Source organism: Balearica regulorum, chromosome 1 (assembly GCF_011004875.1).
Source record: "Balearica regulorum gibbericeps isolate bBalReg1 chromosome 1, bBalReg1.pri, whole genome shotgun sequence".
NCBI lineage: Eukaryota > Metazoa > Chordata > Aves > Gruiformes > Gruidae > Balearica > Balearica regulorum.
This window is the reverse complement of record NC_046184.1, coordinates 160,193,025-160,210,490: the sequence shown is the minus strand read 5'-3', so window position 1 is coordinate 160,210,490 and position 17,466 is coordinate 160,193,025. Positions and strand designations below refer to the sequence as shown.

The window sequence follows — 17,466 nt, the reverse complement described above, 5'->3', positions numbered from 1 at the left end:
CTCTCTGGGCAACCTGTTCCAGTGCCTCACCACCCTCACAGGAAATAATTTCTTCCTAATATCTAATCTAAATCTACCCTCTTTTCGTTTAAACTCATTATTCCTTGTCCTATTACCCCTTTAAATTACTGTTTCCTCTGAGTCCTAGCTGATAGGAGATTTGAGGAGGCCTCGGTCACTGAATCAGTCCTGGGCATGCCCAGATAAACTGAGTTTCCCCTGGCTGCAGAACATCCTGTACTGACATGACTTGGTAACCAGAATAAAGAATTTGCAAAGAAGTATTTTCCACCCTCCCATAGATGCCTTTTACATCTGGTGACCTGAGAGTACATAGAGTGACATGGTACAGCTCTGATTGCCAAGCCAAACAATTTCTACTTTACCTGCTGGTCAAAAAGTGCCCAGAACATGGGAAGAGGGATGTAAAGGAAAAGCACCTTCAACACCATCTTAGTCTGAGCAATCAGTCGTTTCTGCAGCAAATGAGAATTACACAAGAGGAATTAGAGGGGGAAAAAAAAGACAGTTGCAGATTGCTATTTGCAGCACAGCAACAGGTAAAGACACATCATGTAATGTTTACCCACATCCTGAAGTTTCTATGTTGTGGGTATTTCTATAATTACTATTAAAAAGCACAAGGTCTGCTTGTGGGTGTGGGAATGGCCGCTGGTTAAGGTGCCACTGATACCACAGACCTGCGCCTCTTGGCATATATAGTGATGGCAGCATGAGACTTTGCACTTAACGCTGTGTTATTTTTCTAGGAAGGAGACATTTGAACGAGTGACTGAGGAATACATTTCACACTTGAGAACTGCATATAGGCAAAAGGAAAATAAAGAGGAGAGGCCAAGGTTTGTGCTGCTGTTGGCGGCAGGGTGGACAGGCAGCAAGGGACATGGTTGGGGACTGCGGGACACAAGGCTTTGAGAGTCATGGTAAGGAGCTTGTACTGAGGCCGAGTGGATGCTGTGTTTATCCACTTCAAATGAAATTCCTAAACATAATTCTGCAGTTTGATCCCAAGACAAGTGTTATGGCCCTGAGCATTAACCATGACAGTCAACACCATGCCCATTTATCCCTTCTGCAGTCATTAAACCAGCATATTTGAAGCCAGTTTACCAAGAGAAACAAAAGTTGACAAGGATAATGCTTGCTATTTTACTAAATCAAAAACTAATGGGTGCTTATATTTGTTTGACAAGGGAAATACTCTTTTCTTCATCTCTCTCAAATTTCCCTGGGCAGCTTATGATCACACAAAGCATCAACACACAGAGCTCTGCTTTCTCCCACAGGAGCTGGGGTGATAACTTGCAGTCCCAGGGGAGCACTGAGGTTTAGCCAGACCACGAGCTTCTAAGCTATTGAGAGGCCCAAAACTATTTGCTAAGCACTTGAGGCAGTGGATCAGAGCAGACAGCAGAGAAGCTGAGGGTCAAGAGATGTCACGTCACAAGAGTGCTCATGCAGTACTTACATCATACTTCTCGCTCGCCCAATCTAGCCAGTGCTCTCTCTTGGGGAACTGCTTGCTGCGATGCCGAAACCTGTTTTTGATGGCAAACTGAGGAGAGACAGAATTTTGTTTAATGGCGTTACAAATATTTATAAATGCTATAAGCTGTTTTGTCATTAAAGATGACACTCCTGCTTCGAGTGTTTCAAGGGTGCTAGAAGAGACTTATTTCTGTTAACTGCGCTAAGCATCTACAGAAATATTGCACTTAAGGCCTCACACGGCACATCCAGTGGAGTGTGCACCAGGGATTAGGTGAACCAAACAGCTCAGAGTAGCCTCTCTCAATGCGGGTGGCTGTTAGGAACTTGAAGACCTGCCTACGTCAAGAATTACTTATGTACAACAATAAATAGAAGAACACCACATGCACAGGTTTTCAGAGCTGAATGGCTGTAAGAGTACATTTCACTATGAGAAGGTACATCTTGTAGATATTCCTTATGCCTCGACACTGAATATACACAAATACAGTCCTGAAGGACTCCTAACACTTTCTGCATGGAATAACGTACAAGGCTAAGGTGGGCCTTAGGGGCGGCACTCTAAGCTATAGCCAAAGTCGCCTATAGAGATTTAGTTTAGACAGTGCTTACAAGACAAGCAATGGTCTGGGCTATTGCAAGCTGGCAGAATGAAGAAGCCCATAAATAAAAAACCAAAATCCCCTGATCTCAAAGTTGAGGCACTGCAAAGTTGGGACATGCAGTGTTATTCCTGCAGATTGAGCTCCCTTCCTCGCAGGCTTGCACTGACACGTAACCCCTCCTCACCTCCCTAATACAGTGGGGATCAATACACCTCTGCCTTGTAAACAACATTCTTCTTCTGAACAATATATTTTTGCTGATAAGATATACTAGTAGCTCTGCTCTTGGCTTGGGTCAAGGCATGTTTGTCTCTTACTACAGGGCTACATGAAGGTGCGCAAAACAGGAAGAAGTTGAGATAAGCTTTTACACATAACTGACATTTTACTTTTCCTTTGTGCATACATTCACATATAAACCAAGATATAGATAAATAAAAAGGCATTCTGAATCTGGAGGTGTCTTTAAGAAGCCTTCTGTAAGGAAAAAAAATAGTAAGAAACTTCAGAAGCTTTCCTCATACTATGACAGATTTCTGATCTAGGCAAGTTTACTGAACAGTTTTAAGAATCGCTGCCAGGGTTTTGGGGAAATACAAATAGTACTTACTCCAATGCATTTGGAAACTTGAATCATTATATTTCCTTGAGGTTGAACTTTCTTGTACATTCCACTTCCAACTACAAACACAACTACAATACACAAGCAGAAACCAAAAGCGACTCATGATTAATTGAAAATAGTGGCAAATAATTTGACATGGAAATTGTAACAGTCGAGGAGTTACATGAGGGTGGGAATAAGTCTCCTAGGGAGCAATGAAATTGCTTATTGGCATGTTATCGTACAGTAAAAGAAATCAAATTAATACCAGCGCATTGCTTCTATTTAAGACAAAGGACTAAATCTGGAAACTCTTAAGGTAAGTCCTCAGTGGGATGTTAGCTTAATTGAGGGATGATCAAAACAAGGACCACTTCAGACCTTGGCCCTGGCCTTGCTGTACCAGAATAAGACAGCTTTACAAGCTCCTTTTCAGGAGTCCAGGACTCCGCAGCCCAGGTAAAGCAGGGACACGTGAGGCTCTGCCTGAACTGCAGGACTTGCCGAGGTGTCCTTGGCTCCCACACCCAGGCACGTTCCCCAGCCTCACCCTCCCACGTGCGGGGCAGGGACATGGGCAAACCCCCACAGCCGCTGTCTGCTCTGGGCTGGGTGCACGTGCAAGATGGGGTCACTGATAGCTGGAGATCCACTGGATGAGCTCCTGGTCAGGACCACGAGGGACTGACACCTCCCAGTTTCTTCATCTTTGTGCTGCAGCAGAAAGGCTCGGGGAGTGACCCGTAGCGCAGCTAGTAAAAATGCAGGTGTTTGAGAAATACTGACAGACCAGTATGGTGTTTCTCCAGTGCAAAGGCATTTACCTTATACAGTTCACTACCCTGGACTACAGATAACTTCCAAAACCCACATTTTCTCAGAGTTCTCACACTGCATTCAAAAGATCTTGTTTATACACCCCAGTAGTCCAAGAAATATAGACAGTAAATTACATAATGTACAGAATTCAATGGTATGTTTGGGCCTGTCCCCAGCCCCATCAGTCTCTTCTGCAAAAGCAAGTACTTCAGGTTAATTCAACCTGCCCCCTGCCCAAGAAAAAAGTTTAAGTCAAAAATCACAGAAACAATCGAGTATCGGTAGAGGTTGATACCTGGAGATTTATACCACTTTCTCATTATTCCGAGATCATTATCATCTAATGACATCTATAACTCAAGTAGCAAGATGGGAACAGTTCCACTCACCCAAGGAGACAGCCATGAGGGCAGCAGGAACTCCAAAAGCTAGTGGGTAACATCGCTGTTTGCTGTGAATGCCGCACTCTTGAGCTGAAGTACAAAGTAACATTAGATAAAAGTTCCAGTTAGCATTGCCAGTACTTTATATAGGGTTTCTGTTCTTTGCATTCATTGTTGACTCAAGGAAAACAAATCTCTGCTGACACTGACAGAGTGGATGATTATTATTTAACTTATCTTTCATTATTGAAAGGGAGAATTATGTATCAAAAAAATAAAATCACAGGGTGGTTGAGGTGGAAGGCACTTCTGGAGGTCATCTGGTCCAACCCCTGTGCTCAAGCAGGGCCACCTAGAGCCATTTGGGCCAGGGCTGTGTCTAGATGGCTTGTGAATATGTCCAAGGACAGAGACTCCACAACCTCTCTGGGCAACCTGTGCCAGTGCTCAGTCACTCTCACAGTGAAAAAGTGTTTCCTGATGTTCAGAGGGAACCTCCTGTGTTTCAGTTGTGCCCATTGCCTCTGGTCCTGTCACTGGGCACCACTGAGCAGAGCCTGGCTCCGTCCTCTTTGCACCCTCCCTTCAGGTATTTATGGACATTGATGAGATCCCCCTGAGCCTTCTCTTCTCCAGGCTGAACAGTCCCAGCTCTCTCAGCCTTTCCTTACATGAGATTTTCATTTAATTTTACACTGAGGAAAGAAGAATCCTGCATGGATGTTCTTGGTGGAAAAGGAACTAGATTACAAAAGTTGTGTGACAAGTAGATAACATAACAAGCTTAGCTTTTTAAAAACATCCTCCAGTAGTAGTGATTTGACTTGATAAAAATCATGCACACATCCTGAAATGATGCTCAAACTGTGGACATAGCTACAAACAGGGAAAAGTAAAAGACTAAAAATTAGTTTAGAAATTTTTTCACCATACTTCTTCTAACAGGAGAATTAGAAAGTTTGATTTGAAAAAAATAAAAATATTAGCTTGCAGCTAATTCATGTCTTGATGTAGTTGTATTGGCCTTTTAATTAGACCTGGACAGGACGTAATGGTATCACTTTCCTCAGCTGAACTTGTCCATTTTTCCAAGGTAGTTTTCACCCCATATCAGCATGGAAGTAAACTGCATGTTGTACCTTATGCATATCTCCTTCCATTTTAATAAAAGATAGAATTTGCATTAAGCAAACATCTAAAGTGCTTCTACGGAGTTTGTTTCGGTCAAGAAATCCAAAGGCCAGAATTTCAGCCCAGTGCTTTAGAGTTATTCTGAGAACTTGCATGCTGTTTTCCTTCTTTTGAGAAAAACAGCCTTCCTCAAACTCCTGCCAAGCACATCCATACAGCACCATCTGTGCAAGCTTGCCATGAAAATCCATATGCAGATGGATGAGCAAATTGTTTGCTTTTTGTTTAGGATCACGCTATTCATTATAAGCAGAAGATAACTTTCTCCTTCAACAATTAAAAACATGATTCACTTTGTCACATGAATAAATGTGTTTCCACGGGCATAGATGCTTCTTAGTCTGGAGAAGAGGAGGCTGAGGGGAGACCTTATCGCTCTCTACAACTACCTGAAAGGAGGCTGTAGTGAGGTGGGTGTTGGGTCTCTTCTCCCAAGTAAGAAGCAATAGGTCAAGAGGAAACAGCCTCAAGTTGCATCAGGGGAGGTTTAGGTTGGATATTAGGAAAAATTTCTTCACCGAAAGAGTGGTCAGGCATTGGAACAGGCTGCCCAGAGAGGTGGTGGAGTCACCATCCCTGGAGGTGTTCAAAAACCATGTAGACATGGCACTTCGGGACATGGTCTAGTAGACGTGGTGGTGTCGGGTTGACGGTTGGATTTGATGATCCTAGAGGTCTTTTCCAACCTTAAAGATTCTATGATACTTTGTACAGATACACTTCAGAATAGTCTCCACTTCCAGAGTAGAGGGCGCTCTCCTCCTTCCCACCAAAGAGTACAACTCTTTCTTGTGTGATTGTTTTGAAGGCGTTGGAAGAGGTGCCATATTTGTATCTCTATGGAATTAAAGTGTGCTAGGCACAAGAATTGATTGCTTCAGCAATTTCAGATCAGAAATACTAGATCTGAAGGCAATTCAGATCTCAAATTGGCTTGGTTTTGACAGTACCTCACCTGCAAAAAGCTGGATGACATGCAAGAAAACTTGAAAGCTATTTGCCAGATAACGCCACAGGACATCAAAGAACAGTGGAAGCCAAACTGTTCATTTAACCTAACTGGACTGCAATACAACACTTATCCTTTATTGATGTTTAAATATTTTATAAAGAAACATGTGACCTTACCTCTGAGAATTGGGGTGATTATAGTAGATAGGAGACTTCCAGCATTAATGGACAAATAAAAGATGGAGAAGAATCTACTTCTTTGTTTTTCCTATGGTAAAAACAAAAAAGACGTTTAGAGAGGCTTAGCCAGAACCCTCATTGGTCAGCCTAGATCAAACCATCAGCAGCTCTGTTTGCACAGTTCAAGACAAAAGTTATCTAGCTCCTTCTTCAGCTACTCAGGAAATACTACAGTGATGCACATATCTAAATATGTATATTAGAGTATTACAGTGGTCAAACATTAGTATTCGTATGATTTAAAAGCTGAAAGATATCATTACCTGATCATCTTCAAACTGATCTCCACCAAACGCTGACACACAAGGTTTGATCCCACCAGTACCAAGTGCAATGAGGATCAAGCCAATCATGGACAGAGCACTGGGAGAAAGAAAAGAGAAAAAGGGGAAAAAAAAAATAAATCACTTTGCTTTCTTACTTGAAGTGTACATAAGAGACTGATTGCAAGACAGTTGAAATTCAAGTAGCATGAATTTAAGGTGTAAGTTGTCCCACCCTCCATCAGCCTGGGAAAAACCCATGTATGAGGCAACTCACATGTGCACCGATACATTATCAGGAAAGCCATCCCGGTTGTGATCCGTCAGGTCATTTATGGAGCTCACAGACATGACTGCCTGCCCAATCGTATAGACAATCGATAGGGAGACAATGGTCCTGTTATAACAAGAGGAGATAAATTTTTAGATATGTTAACACAATTACACACATATACGTACACACACAGATAATGCAGACATTTGCTCATTTCAAATATCCTTAGTAAGGAAGCATAACTAAAAGATACAACAAGTTATGGACTCCATTTATCACAAGCTACTGTAAAAATCTGTCCATATACCTCTGTCACAATATTTCTATTCTGTTATTTTTTTAAATTATTATTATTTTAGCTAGCCATGTTTAATTAAGCAAGGCAAGATAACAAATGGATTCTTTAGATATTACAAGGTTACAGGAGATATTTAAATATCTTCAGTGGCTGCCTTTTTAATAGCCAACTCAAGAATGTCATTATCATATTTTATATATGGTGAAGTTCACATAGACTACTCTACAACACTGAAGTATGCCATTTACACTGATTTTAATATTGATTAAACATTCTCTATGTTCTTTTATATTTTAGCTGCAAGGAGTGAAAAAATCTAAAAAATTAAAAATCTACTTTAAACATGGAAACTCCCCCAAAACGCTGTCATGAACAACAGCTCTATTACCCCACTCTCTCAGTTGTGAGTGTACCAACACTTTAAACTCAGGGTTGAGTGAGATCAGCACTGAAGAGTAGAGACTGCAGGATTCCAGTCTGACTTCCCTCTGCCAGGAGGTGCCTAGGAAGGTAATACGATGGACCACCAGCCCCCACCATCATGCTGTTTTAATTTTGTTGATGCTTAAGTACATGACTATAGTTTAATCCACGTTCATCTGCTTCCTTGGCTGGGTCTCCATTCAATAGGTATAGACCCAGATCTGCAGTTTTGAGGAAAAGCAGGAGAAATAGGATGCAATAATGTGAAATTATTTAAAAACTCTAGTTTGCAGGAGAAGCAGTCCCAAAGCCAGTGCAGCCCATGACAATGAAGGGCAAGGCTCAAGGACCCAGGACAACCTGAATCTATTTAACAAAGGCAAGAGATCCTCACAGCAAGCTTGGAGCAGCCTGATACAAGAGGGACAGAGGAAGCATCACTCACACCATCGATGGAGTAGTTCTCACTTTAGAACAAGGTTTCTCTGACTTAAAAATGCTCTTCCCTCTAGCAGGATAAAAATCTATACGAAGTGGGACAACAGTGAATCTACTAAATAGCAGATAAATGAGAACTTTTTTTTTAATTAGCACTTCCATACAGTTACTTTGGTTGCTTAACAACTTGGGAGAAAGTTTCCAATTGAAGTTAAACCTAAGTTGACCAGGAGAGAAACTTTTAGGTTTTTATTTGTGAGGCTCATAAGCATGTGGGATGACAACACTTACGTAATTGGTACTGCATAGATGGTACCCAATTAAAAAATAATTGTGATTTCTGTACTGTTTTCCCCAAGAACTTGACATCTAACAATGTGAGCAGGTCCCACCATGCTCCTTGGCAGACATTGCACAGAGTACATGGACTGTGTAAGGTTTTAGTCTCTCCTATAGGAGTGCTTAACAATGCTTGGGTAACCTCCTCGTCCTCTTGTCATCACAGATTTTTTTTTTTAATTAATTATTGTTTAAGACTTCTTCATGGCACCTCATGTATAGTTTAGGGCATCTATACATTAAAATCAGAAAATTGTTTAATTTTCTTTTTCCCCACCAAAAATCATGGGGTTTTCCTTGTCAAGCTTGACATTCCAGATTTAAGCCCTGAGCCATCCTACCAAGTTCCTGTTAAGGGTCTGGGGGCTTGCAGCTGTAGCACCAGTGTACACACGTACCAGAGGAGAAGGGATGCAAGGTCTGCAAAGCTTCATCTGATAAAACAGGTAAAAGCCAAAATAGATTTTAAAAAAAAAATGATACCATCTGAACAATCGAATGCACATATTTTCAGGCTGCAGTCTGCAAGTTATCAAGCTACTTGCAATGGCTTATACCAATCAGGCCAGCTCCACAGAGCGCACTGGACAGTGGTTGCAGCCCTGGTCTCCCAGCGGCTGTCAACACAGCAGAAGATGGTGCAGCCTTCAGGTGACTGACCGCATGGCCAGCTTCATCTCCGATCTCTGGGAGACCTTTGACAAGTCAGCTAACATTCCTGACTCATATCCCTCCATAAAATCTTTATTGTGCTTTTTTCTGGCAAAGTAAACACTATTAGAATCACGACCTCAGTAAACAGAGCAAGATTAGGCTGCTGGAAATAAATTTGGTTACATTTCAAAGCACTTCATTCAGCGGTACTTTTCTGAGCAACTAGCACACAGGTAAAAACCCAGAATTCATCATTTAGAGAAAGAGTTGCAACTCAGTAAAGCCTCCCACTGAGCTGTCAAGCCAATACTGAAATCACAGAATATTTTAGAACATATTCTAAGCTTCAGTTAATACCAGATAACAGTCTTTCGCTATTTCATTGGCCAACTGTGATAGGTAACGATTCAATCCAATGTAATTGTAACCTCCAGTATGTATTTATTTTCAGAGCTTGGTGAATTCTTTCCTTAGTTTAGCTTACATTTTGTCCAGATGAGAGAAAAAACACGCATCATGCGTGGAAAGCAAGCTACTACCCTTAACTGATTAGAAAAGCCATAACATTTGTTAGCTTGTAGTGCAGTTTCAGGTCTGAGCTAAAAAAATTAACACTTCAAGCTTTGGGAAAAAACCACAGAAAATCCTGGACTAGCCATCACCAGCTCTGAAGCTGTTGTTCTGAGCTGCTGCTTTAGGAGATGGTTTAAGTAACACTGTTCTCAGGTGAGCTTTCGTGGGTTTTGGTTGGTTTCAGAGGAAGCACTCACTTAAATTTTCCCAGCCAAGAGTCCGCAATGAGCGCTCCGAGGATCGGTGTCAAGTAGCACAGAGCAACAAACGTGTGGTAGATGGCTGTAGACAAGTTGTCATCCCATTGCAGAAAATATTTGAAATACAAAACAAGCACCGCTGTAGGAAGAAGAACAAAACAACGGGTTACAAACCAAAGTCAGAGCTGGGTAAGCAATGGCCAGACTGAGGAGACACAGGACACACCTCGCATGCCATAGTAGGAGAACCGCTCGCAGAACTCATTGACGACGATGAAGAAGATGCTCAAGGGGTAGCCAAAACAGCTCACCTGGAGGCAAGAGACAGACAGCATGAGCCCAGACAGAGCTGTGCAACACAGGCTAACACTGCTCACTGCGACCTAAGGCTTGAGCAAGCTCAATATAGACTCAGCAGGAGTGGGTAGGTACTCGGGGGTTAGGAGGCTGCACGAGCTTCTGTGGAACGACACTGCCTTACTTGAACTGGGAGTCAATTCTCACTTTCCCCTCTTGGCCCCAGAGTTCTACAGGCTTCTCACCTGCCCTTTGCAGGAGATCTTTGGCAGTGCTATATTTGCCCTTTAAGCATTGTGCTATGCACATTTGGAATCTTCAGTATCTACCCTTAGAGTAATCTTGACTGGTATCCAAAAATATGCAAAAAGCAAATGTTTTTTTTAAAAAAAAATAATCAAAACCCAAAGCCAACAAAAACCCCACCACACCAAACCCGCACAGCACACCCAAATTAGAAGCCTGGCACTATTTTTAAATACCTCCAGTTGAGACAGATAAACATTTTATTGAAACAAGTCTCTTGGGAAACCTCACTATCCTTACAAATACTCTGCTTGATGAAGAGTTCTTCATTTCTTCAGACTTGCCAAATGAGCCAACTTCACTCCTAACCTAAAATGGCACGGCATTAACTGCCAGATTTACTGAGCCTTCACCTGCTACGATAGGCATCTCCACAGTCACTATCACACAGCTTGTGACATGGCTCTTGCCATTGTGACAAAGGAAAAACATGCATCAGGTACAAATCTGGCACAATCAGTAGAACTGGAAGTTTAATTTCTGGTCACGTACTTTTCTTAGTGGATGAATACATTATACCATTTCTATTAAAATTACTAGGAATGCAAGTTGAATGTAATCCTCCCTTTTTACCTTTTTTAATGGATTTACTTCTACAAGTTGCAAAAATCAAATTTTTAATAAGCCTCAGGACATCCCAAAGGTAAAACAGTTATGCAACTTAAGCATGGACAAGAAAAAAAAAGGCATTGGTTGTCTTCATGTTGTGAGGGTTTAGGAATCAAACCAATCCATATTTCATGTGAAACAGAAAAAAGTTAACTCTGTAGATCAAAAGAAAATAAACTTTACACGGGAAAATCCTGCCTGACATGAATAAATCAGAGACCCCGCATCTCCAGAAAAAGACACTGGACAGAACCTTAATGAACATTGCAACGCTTCACGAGATTCGTGTGTTACGATAAGCTTTTTGTGAATACTGCAAGATACATGAAAATAAGAGACAGTGGCAAGAGTATTGCTGACTTAATCCGACTTGAACGTACAGATGTGCAAGGAGCCTGAACAGCACTGATTTTTTTTTTATCAGTTGAACCAAGTATAGTGTGCATATTATCATGGTTTGATAAGCTGGCTTCACTGAAAGAATGTGACTTCAGCAGAGGTGAGTGCCAAGTGGGACTCATCTAGCTATAAAGCAACAGAAATTAGAGGCTTAAACAGAAACTTGTCACTCTTGATTTATCACATCCTCCACAGGCAGAGAGAGGTGTGTCCAAAGGAAGACCATCCACAAGTACCCCAAAATTAGGTAAGATTCACTTGAAGGTGCCTACTACCCTCACCTGAAGATAGCAGGAGCTCTATATGACCAGCCCCAACTTGGACACAGCTGTTGGTAGACCGGAGTTCATACAGAAGAATGCCACCCAGCCCTGTCCATCACTAAGCCAGGCAAACATTTGTGCTCCTGAGGAGGTGAATGGGGAACCACATTGTGAAGGTTTGGCTCAGCACCCACAGACATACCCAACAGGTTTTGATTTCAGCAGTTGTTGGGTCAGGCCCTAGAACAGAAAGCCACTGTGCAGCTGCCTTCTGCCACTGTAATTGGGTGTAACCTAGCTGAGGAGGAGAGGATGTCCCCATCTGAAGCAGGAGACAGCCTTCCCTGTGTTTGGGCTGCCTACAGAGAAAGAAAGGAAAGGGCAGTTCTGGCAGGACCCATCTCCACCAGAAATTCACAAAACCTCACTAAAACATTTCAGTCCTTCTGGCAGTTCTCAAGCCTCCCCAGTATTAGGCCACCACACTGCCCAACCGCTTATAGTGTAAACAGTGTTACGTGGTGATCTGGGGAGGTAACAAACTTCCACCAAGGCTGGGTTTCTGTTTTACGTCACTAGCACATCCTTGGCAGAGATGTCCTGCACTCACACACCAGCACAGCAGCCACAGATGGGTTTTTACCAGCTGCCTCCAAGCTGGTGGAGATTTGCGTGTCACAGCTGCGGCTGAACACGAACAGGGGCACGCAGCAGAAAGCTACAGGGTCTTTCCCAAGGCAATAGACCTTCTATTTCTCCAAGATGATACAAGCAAGAAGAGAATATGCAGTTATACCTTATAATATACTGTCCTCTTAAACCTCTAGTGCATTATACGTGTGTATACACACACATTTACTGAAACATCTTCTGTTGAGATCTGTATTGGCCAGAAAGCACTGGCTCTACCACTGAAGAGGTAACCCGAAGGTTATGTTTTACAATGCTCTCTGCAACCTTCCCCTGCCCTGGGGTTGCCAGGCACAGGTCTGACACCACCCCGCTGCGCAGCTTTGACTTTGGCTGCTGAGGAAGCCACTAAGCTTAAAAAAGCTGCGGGGAAAGTCTAGAGAGTAAAATCTTGTGAGATAAGAAAAGCAAAGACAGGGACAGAGTTGCTGAGACAGGTGTCATTAACAGTTCAAAGATTCAAGAGGAAGAACACTAACACCAAAAGGTAAAAGGGTCCTAAGGAGAGTCAACAGATGATGACAACGCAGCCATATGAAGGATGGGCTCCAGGGACCCTTCTCCTCCCAACCCATGTCTGCTTAGTCAGCCCAGGCTCTTCAGACATTTTATCAGGGTGGTGAGCACACTAATGCTTCGCTTGGATTTAATGAGCTACCAGGCTGCTTTGCATGTGGTGGCCAATAACTCGTTATTTTACACTCTTAAAGTATGTTTACAGGACTTTTTTTTGGTGTGTATTGCTAAAGTTACCCAAACAGCATAACCCAAAGAGAATCAGTATAATAACTTTTTATAAGAGAAAACAATACTTACCGACTTGCCCTTACTTTTTGCAGCTGTGGAGGAAAAAAAAATACAAGTTAATGGAAACTACTAAGTAACATCCCTTTAAAACCACTGGAAGACACAAGTAGAGTTCAGCTCAAAACAAATCATGAAACAAACACAGTATTGTACAGGAAGAGTAAGTTTTCAGTTTGTTAAAGGGGGACTTTCTATGGTGCAAGGAGGTTATTAGGAAAAACTTCTGCCTTTTGTTTTTCCAGGCTAGGCATAGACTCACACATACTCCCAGGGAAAAATCAAAAAGGACTGATGAGACAAAGCATCCCATCCTACTACGGCTGCCCACCACACATCATCCAAGGTGGTGGTAAACCACACACAGAAGATGACTCCTGGTTTAATTCACCCTCATGGATGTCACCCTGAAAGCAACTGAAGGGTAAGGAATAGACTGAAGATGCCCTGCCAGGGCCAGATGCCAAGTCCTAAAAAGGGACAAGCTCCCCATAGCTCAGACTGAAGGAGGGCTGAATACGTGGCCCAGTGGAGTCATCCACGTTAGCGGGCATTCCCATAACCTGGAGATTAGCCTGGGAAGCCCTGGAAGCACAGGAGGGGTCCCACTGAGGCCAGCAAGACCAGACAGCTGCTTGCAGCCCTGAAGTCACTTCCAGCTGCTCACGGCAGGTTTCGCTACCCCGGCAGCCCTTCAAGCAGTGTCCTGCAGGGCTTGCTCGGCTCAGAGGACAGGCTCGAAGGCTGAACTTGCACCATTTCAGATAAAGGCTCTGTGCCCACATGGCAGGTGTCAGCATTTCCTATAATGACAATGAACTCACTTATGTGGTTTTAAGATAAGTACAAGATGGGGATATCAAAGTTCACAAATGAACTTTGCAAATGAAGTGTGCCCATAATAGACCTCTAAAAAAAATAAACGTTTACTGAGATCCTTATTTAGTCCATAGTTCACAAAGGATGAAAACAGCTGACAGCAACACTGGTGTTTGACACAATACTAAATAAAGTCACTTTCAATAATTATTGAAACAAATTAATCTAATTCTCTCCTTCACTGCTGTGGACAACTTCACAACAGAGACAGTGGTATTATGCAAGTAATTCAAGAATATATTTTCCTAGAAAACAAGTAACATCCAGAAAGTGCTAACACGCCGACTTCAGGGCACATACAGATACCTGAATCAATAAAGTCATTGGTAACGTCCTTTACTCAACTCATGTAAGCAAATATACTGAAGGATGCCAAGTCACTAGCGATAGAGACTATCTTCACAACTCCTTGATTATTTCCACTTGTTGGCCTTTCCAGCGCACATGCATTATACTGCTGGTTTTTTATAATGCATACAGGGAACACAGGTTTAGGCAGCTCACTCCTATCTGTTAGCTAAGCCTTGGGAAAAAACATATCAAGGAACTTGTAGTTGGTTGGGGGGTTTTTTTGGGTTTTCTGTTGGGTTTTTTTTTGTTGTTTTTGTTTTTTTTTTTTTCCAGAGAGTAAAAGCATCACCTCCACAAGAAACCCTATGCAGAGAACACTGCAGAGTCATTTTTTCTAGACAACATTGACTGACTTCAGTGTTTGAGATGCTCTTTTCCTCAACCAGTTTGACTTTACCCCTTAGTCTCCTTTTATGGTGACAGTCTGAAATCCCCTGATGGCATTAAGCAAGCACTGCTAAACCTGAAATTCAGTTTCCAAGGAGACCACCTAGAAAACCACAGAGCATTTTACACAAATGTCTGTGATAAATAGAGGGTGTGCTAGTGCACATCTCATTGGTACCTCTCATTCTCTCCCACGAAGAACGACCTGCAGAACCGTTCATTTTTACTAAAAAAAACGTGAAGAGCTTTGCATTTTTCCTCCAAAGTTATGTACTTTGTACTCCTTTAAGATATTAACATCTTTTTAAACAGTGTAAAGACAGAAGGCACTCAGTTCTTGGCTTGAGCACTGAATCTAAGTAGTTATTTATCGGTGGGTCACTCTTCTCCTTCCCACGTTTGCAAACAAGGTGGGGGCAGGCAAACAGCTCTGACCCCTTCCCCAACAGCTCCCACCAGCACGGTTCCCTGCAGTCGCAGAGATGCTGTGGGATGCTGCAGCTCTCGAGGGTCATGGTCCACGTCACAAGATGGGAACGCATTGCCTTGGTCCATGCCGCCATCACCGCAACTTTACCTAGCTGAAATACTTTGTGTCCGTGGCCAGGTTAACTCTGTACACAACCGTACTGTCACCTAGGATGTTCCTGGCTCCAGAGCAAGCCCGCTCTCCTGCCACCCAACTTGTGGCACAGCAAAGCCTGTTGCTTCTACTCCTTGGAGCAGCCTTACAGTGCCTACACAGGGATGCTGCTGCCATCAGGACAAGCGACTCCAGGAGTCCCTGCTTCACGCTTTGCTCTTCCAGAAAGACACTGACACAGAAACCATCAAATCAAGCCTACAATGCAGCAAACCCGATACTACATGAGCAGACCCAGCTGCATCAGGTTTCTCTCAATTCCCAGAGCCTTCACCCTTTTCCCAGCTGGCTGCCGCAGCCGGCAAGACCTTGATGCCCCTCTGGGCAGCAGCACTGCCGAGCTCTGCCCGCGCACCGCTACAGTTTCCTGTCCCAAAAGCGCAGCGGTGCTTTCTCATTTTTCAGCACACCAGCTTCCTCTTCCACATATGACAAAGCTTCTCAGGAGCTGTTTGCCTGGAGACACACCAATGCGCTCAAACACTACAGGACCAAGGTTCCAGCAAAGGGCGATGGAGAACTAGACCCCAGAAAAGCCTCATTTGTGGCTTTACTACTTGGGGTTCCAGTTTAGACAGGAACAAATCTCCAGGAATAGTTAGCTAAATAAGCTCATCCCTTATCTGAATCTTCCAGCTGTGTTTCTATGTATTTAAAGAACACTGATTAGGTCAACTCCAGGTAAACTCTCTTGTGAAAAAGAATTATTCAAGAACTACGAGAAACACCACATTTAACTTGCGCTAGGATTTAAAATTCAAAGCACCGTAAAAGTTTAAGATAAACCTTACTAGCTCCAAGAGCTTACATCACTTCGCTTTCACCAGGGTTTCAGTGCAGGCTCACGCAAACTGGCTCTAGCCTTGCCAGAAGGAGAGGGCTGGTGAAGAAGCGGTGGCCGGGGGTGGCCCGGAGGGGTGTCCTCAGACCCGCACCGAGCCGCGGAGCCAGCCCTGGGGTCCCGGGACCCCTGCGCCACGCTGCCAGCTCCCCGCGGGCTGCTCACAGCCCAGCGGGACACCCGGCCCGGGGGGGGGGGAAGGCGGCTGAAGGACTCCCCGGTGCCCGGCCCGGTGGCGGCATCCCTCCGGTGGCCCCCCCACCACCCCCCCGCACCGCACCCCACCGCCGGGTCCCGTCCCGCAGCACCTACCCATGCTGCCGGCGCGATCCTCGCAGAGCGCTCAGTGGGAGGAGGGAGGGAAAACAGCCGAAGTGGCTTAAAAGGCTCAAAGGGGGCGGGCCCGGGGGGGGTGGCCCCGCCTTTTTTTTCCTCTGAATGAGATGGGCCAGACTGGGACCGATTCTGACGTGCAGTTCCCCTTTTTTCTCCGGATGAGGTGGCAGCACTGTCGTGTGGAAGTGTGGTTTGGTTCGGGTCTGTGTCTCACCCGCTCTTGACACCCGATTTCAGTGGTTGGGGTTGCGATCTGGGGAGAGTTAGGCAGGCAGTCCCAGCGCTTCCTCTGCTCGGGCTGAGCTTGTCTCCCCCGTGGCGGTGAGGGAGCGCAGGGGCAGTGCCATAAGCTGCGGTGAGCGCTGCGCGGTACTAATGCTACAGCCTTTGCTGTCCACTTGTGGATGGAAAACTTACTAAGCGAGCAAGCGGACTTCACGCTGTGTGGACGGCAGCTTTCTGTCCCCATCCCGCCTTTCCAGCCAGGGGGACCGAGTTTGTCCCGACTGCTGCTGCCCACAGGCAAGAGAAAACACGTTTGCCGGCTGGCACTCGGTTTCTAGTGATGACTGACCTGCGGGTCCCTGAACTGCTGCTTCTCAGGAGTTCCCAGAGAAGCTGTGGATGCCCCCTCCCTGGCAGGGTTCAAGGCCAGGTTGGATGGGGCTTTGGGCAACCTGGTCTAGTGGAGGGTGTCCCTGCCCATGGCAGGAGGGTTGGAACTAGATGGTCCTTGAGGTCCCTTCCAACCCAAACCATTCCATGATTCTGTAACCCCATTTGCTCATCACTTTGGTCCATCTGCAGCAGATGGCTGACCTGCGTGCTACATGCACAACCAAACTACAGGGAAAGCTGGGAGAATTCTGGGCAATATAACACAGTATACACTTC

The 17,466-nt window shown here is 44.2% G+C and overlaps 1 protein-coding gene across 1 annotated transcript in view; it reads right to left on the bottom strand.

Moving 5' to 3' along the window:
• SLC15A1 (solute carrier family 15 member 1) overlaps positions 1–16,597 on the bottom strand; it is a 28,144-nt gene extending 11,547 nt beyond the window's left edge. The window contains exons 1-11 of the mRNA XM_075741038.1: positions 16,549–16,597; positions 13,148–13,170; positions 9,994–10,078; positions 9,765–9,906; positions 6,846–6,965; positions 6,569–6,668; positions 6,243–6,333; positions 3,930–4,013; positions 2,728–2,810; positions 1,490–1,576; positions 387–476 (exon numbers count right to left, since the gene is read on the bottom strand). Of these exons, the coding sequence (XP_075597153.1) occupies positions 387–476; positions 1,490–1,576; positions 2,728–2,810; positions 3,930–4,013; positions 6,243–6,333; positions 6,569–6,668; positions 6,846–6,965; positions 9,765–9,906; positions 9,994–10,078; positions 13,148–13,170; positions 16,549–16,552 (909 nt within the window). The 5' untranslated portion in view covers positions 16,553–16,597. The remainder of the gene's footprint in view (positions 1–386; positions 477–1,489; positions 1,577–2,727; positions 2,811–3,929; positions 4,014–6,242; positions 6,334–6,568; positions 6,669–6,845; positions 6,966–9,764; positions 9,907–9,993; positions 10,079–13,147; positions 13,171–16,548) is intronic.
• Positions 16,598–17,466: the final 869 nt, after the last annotated feature.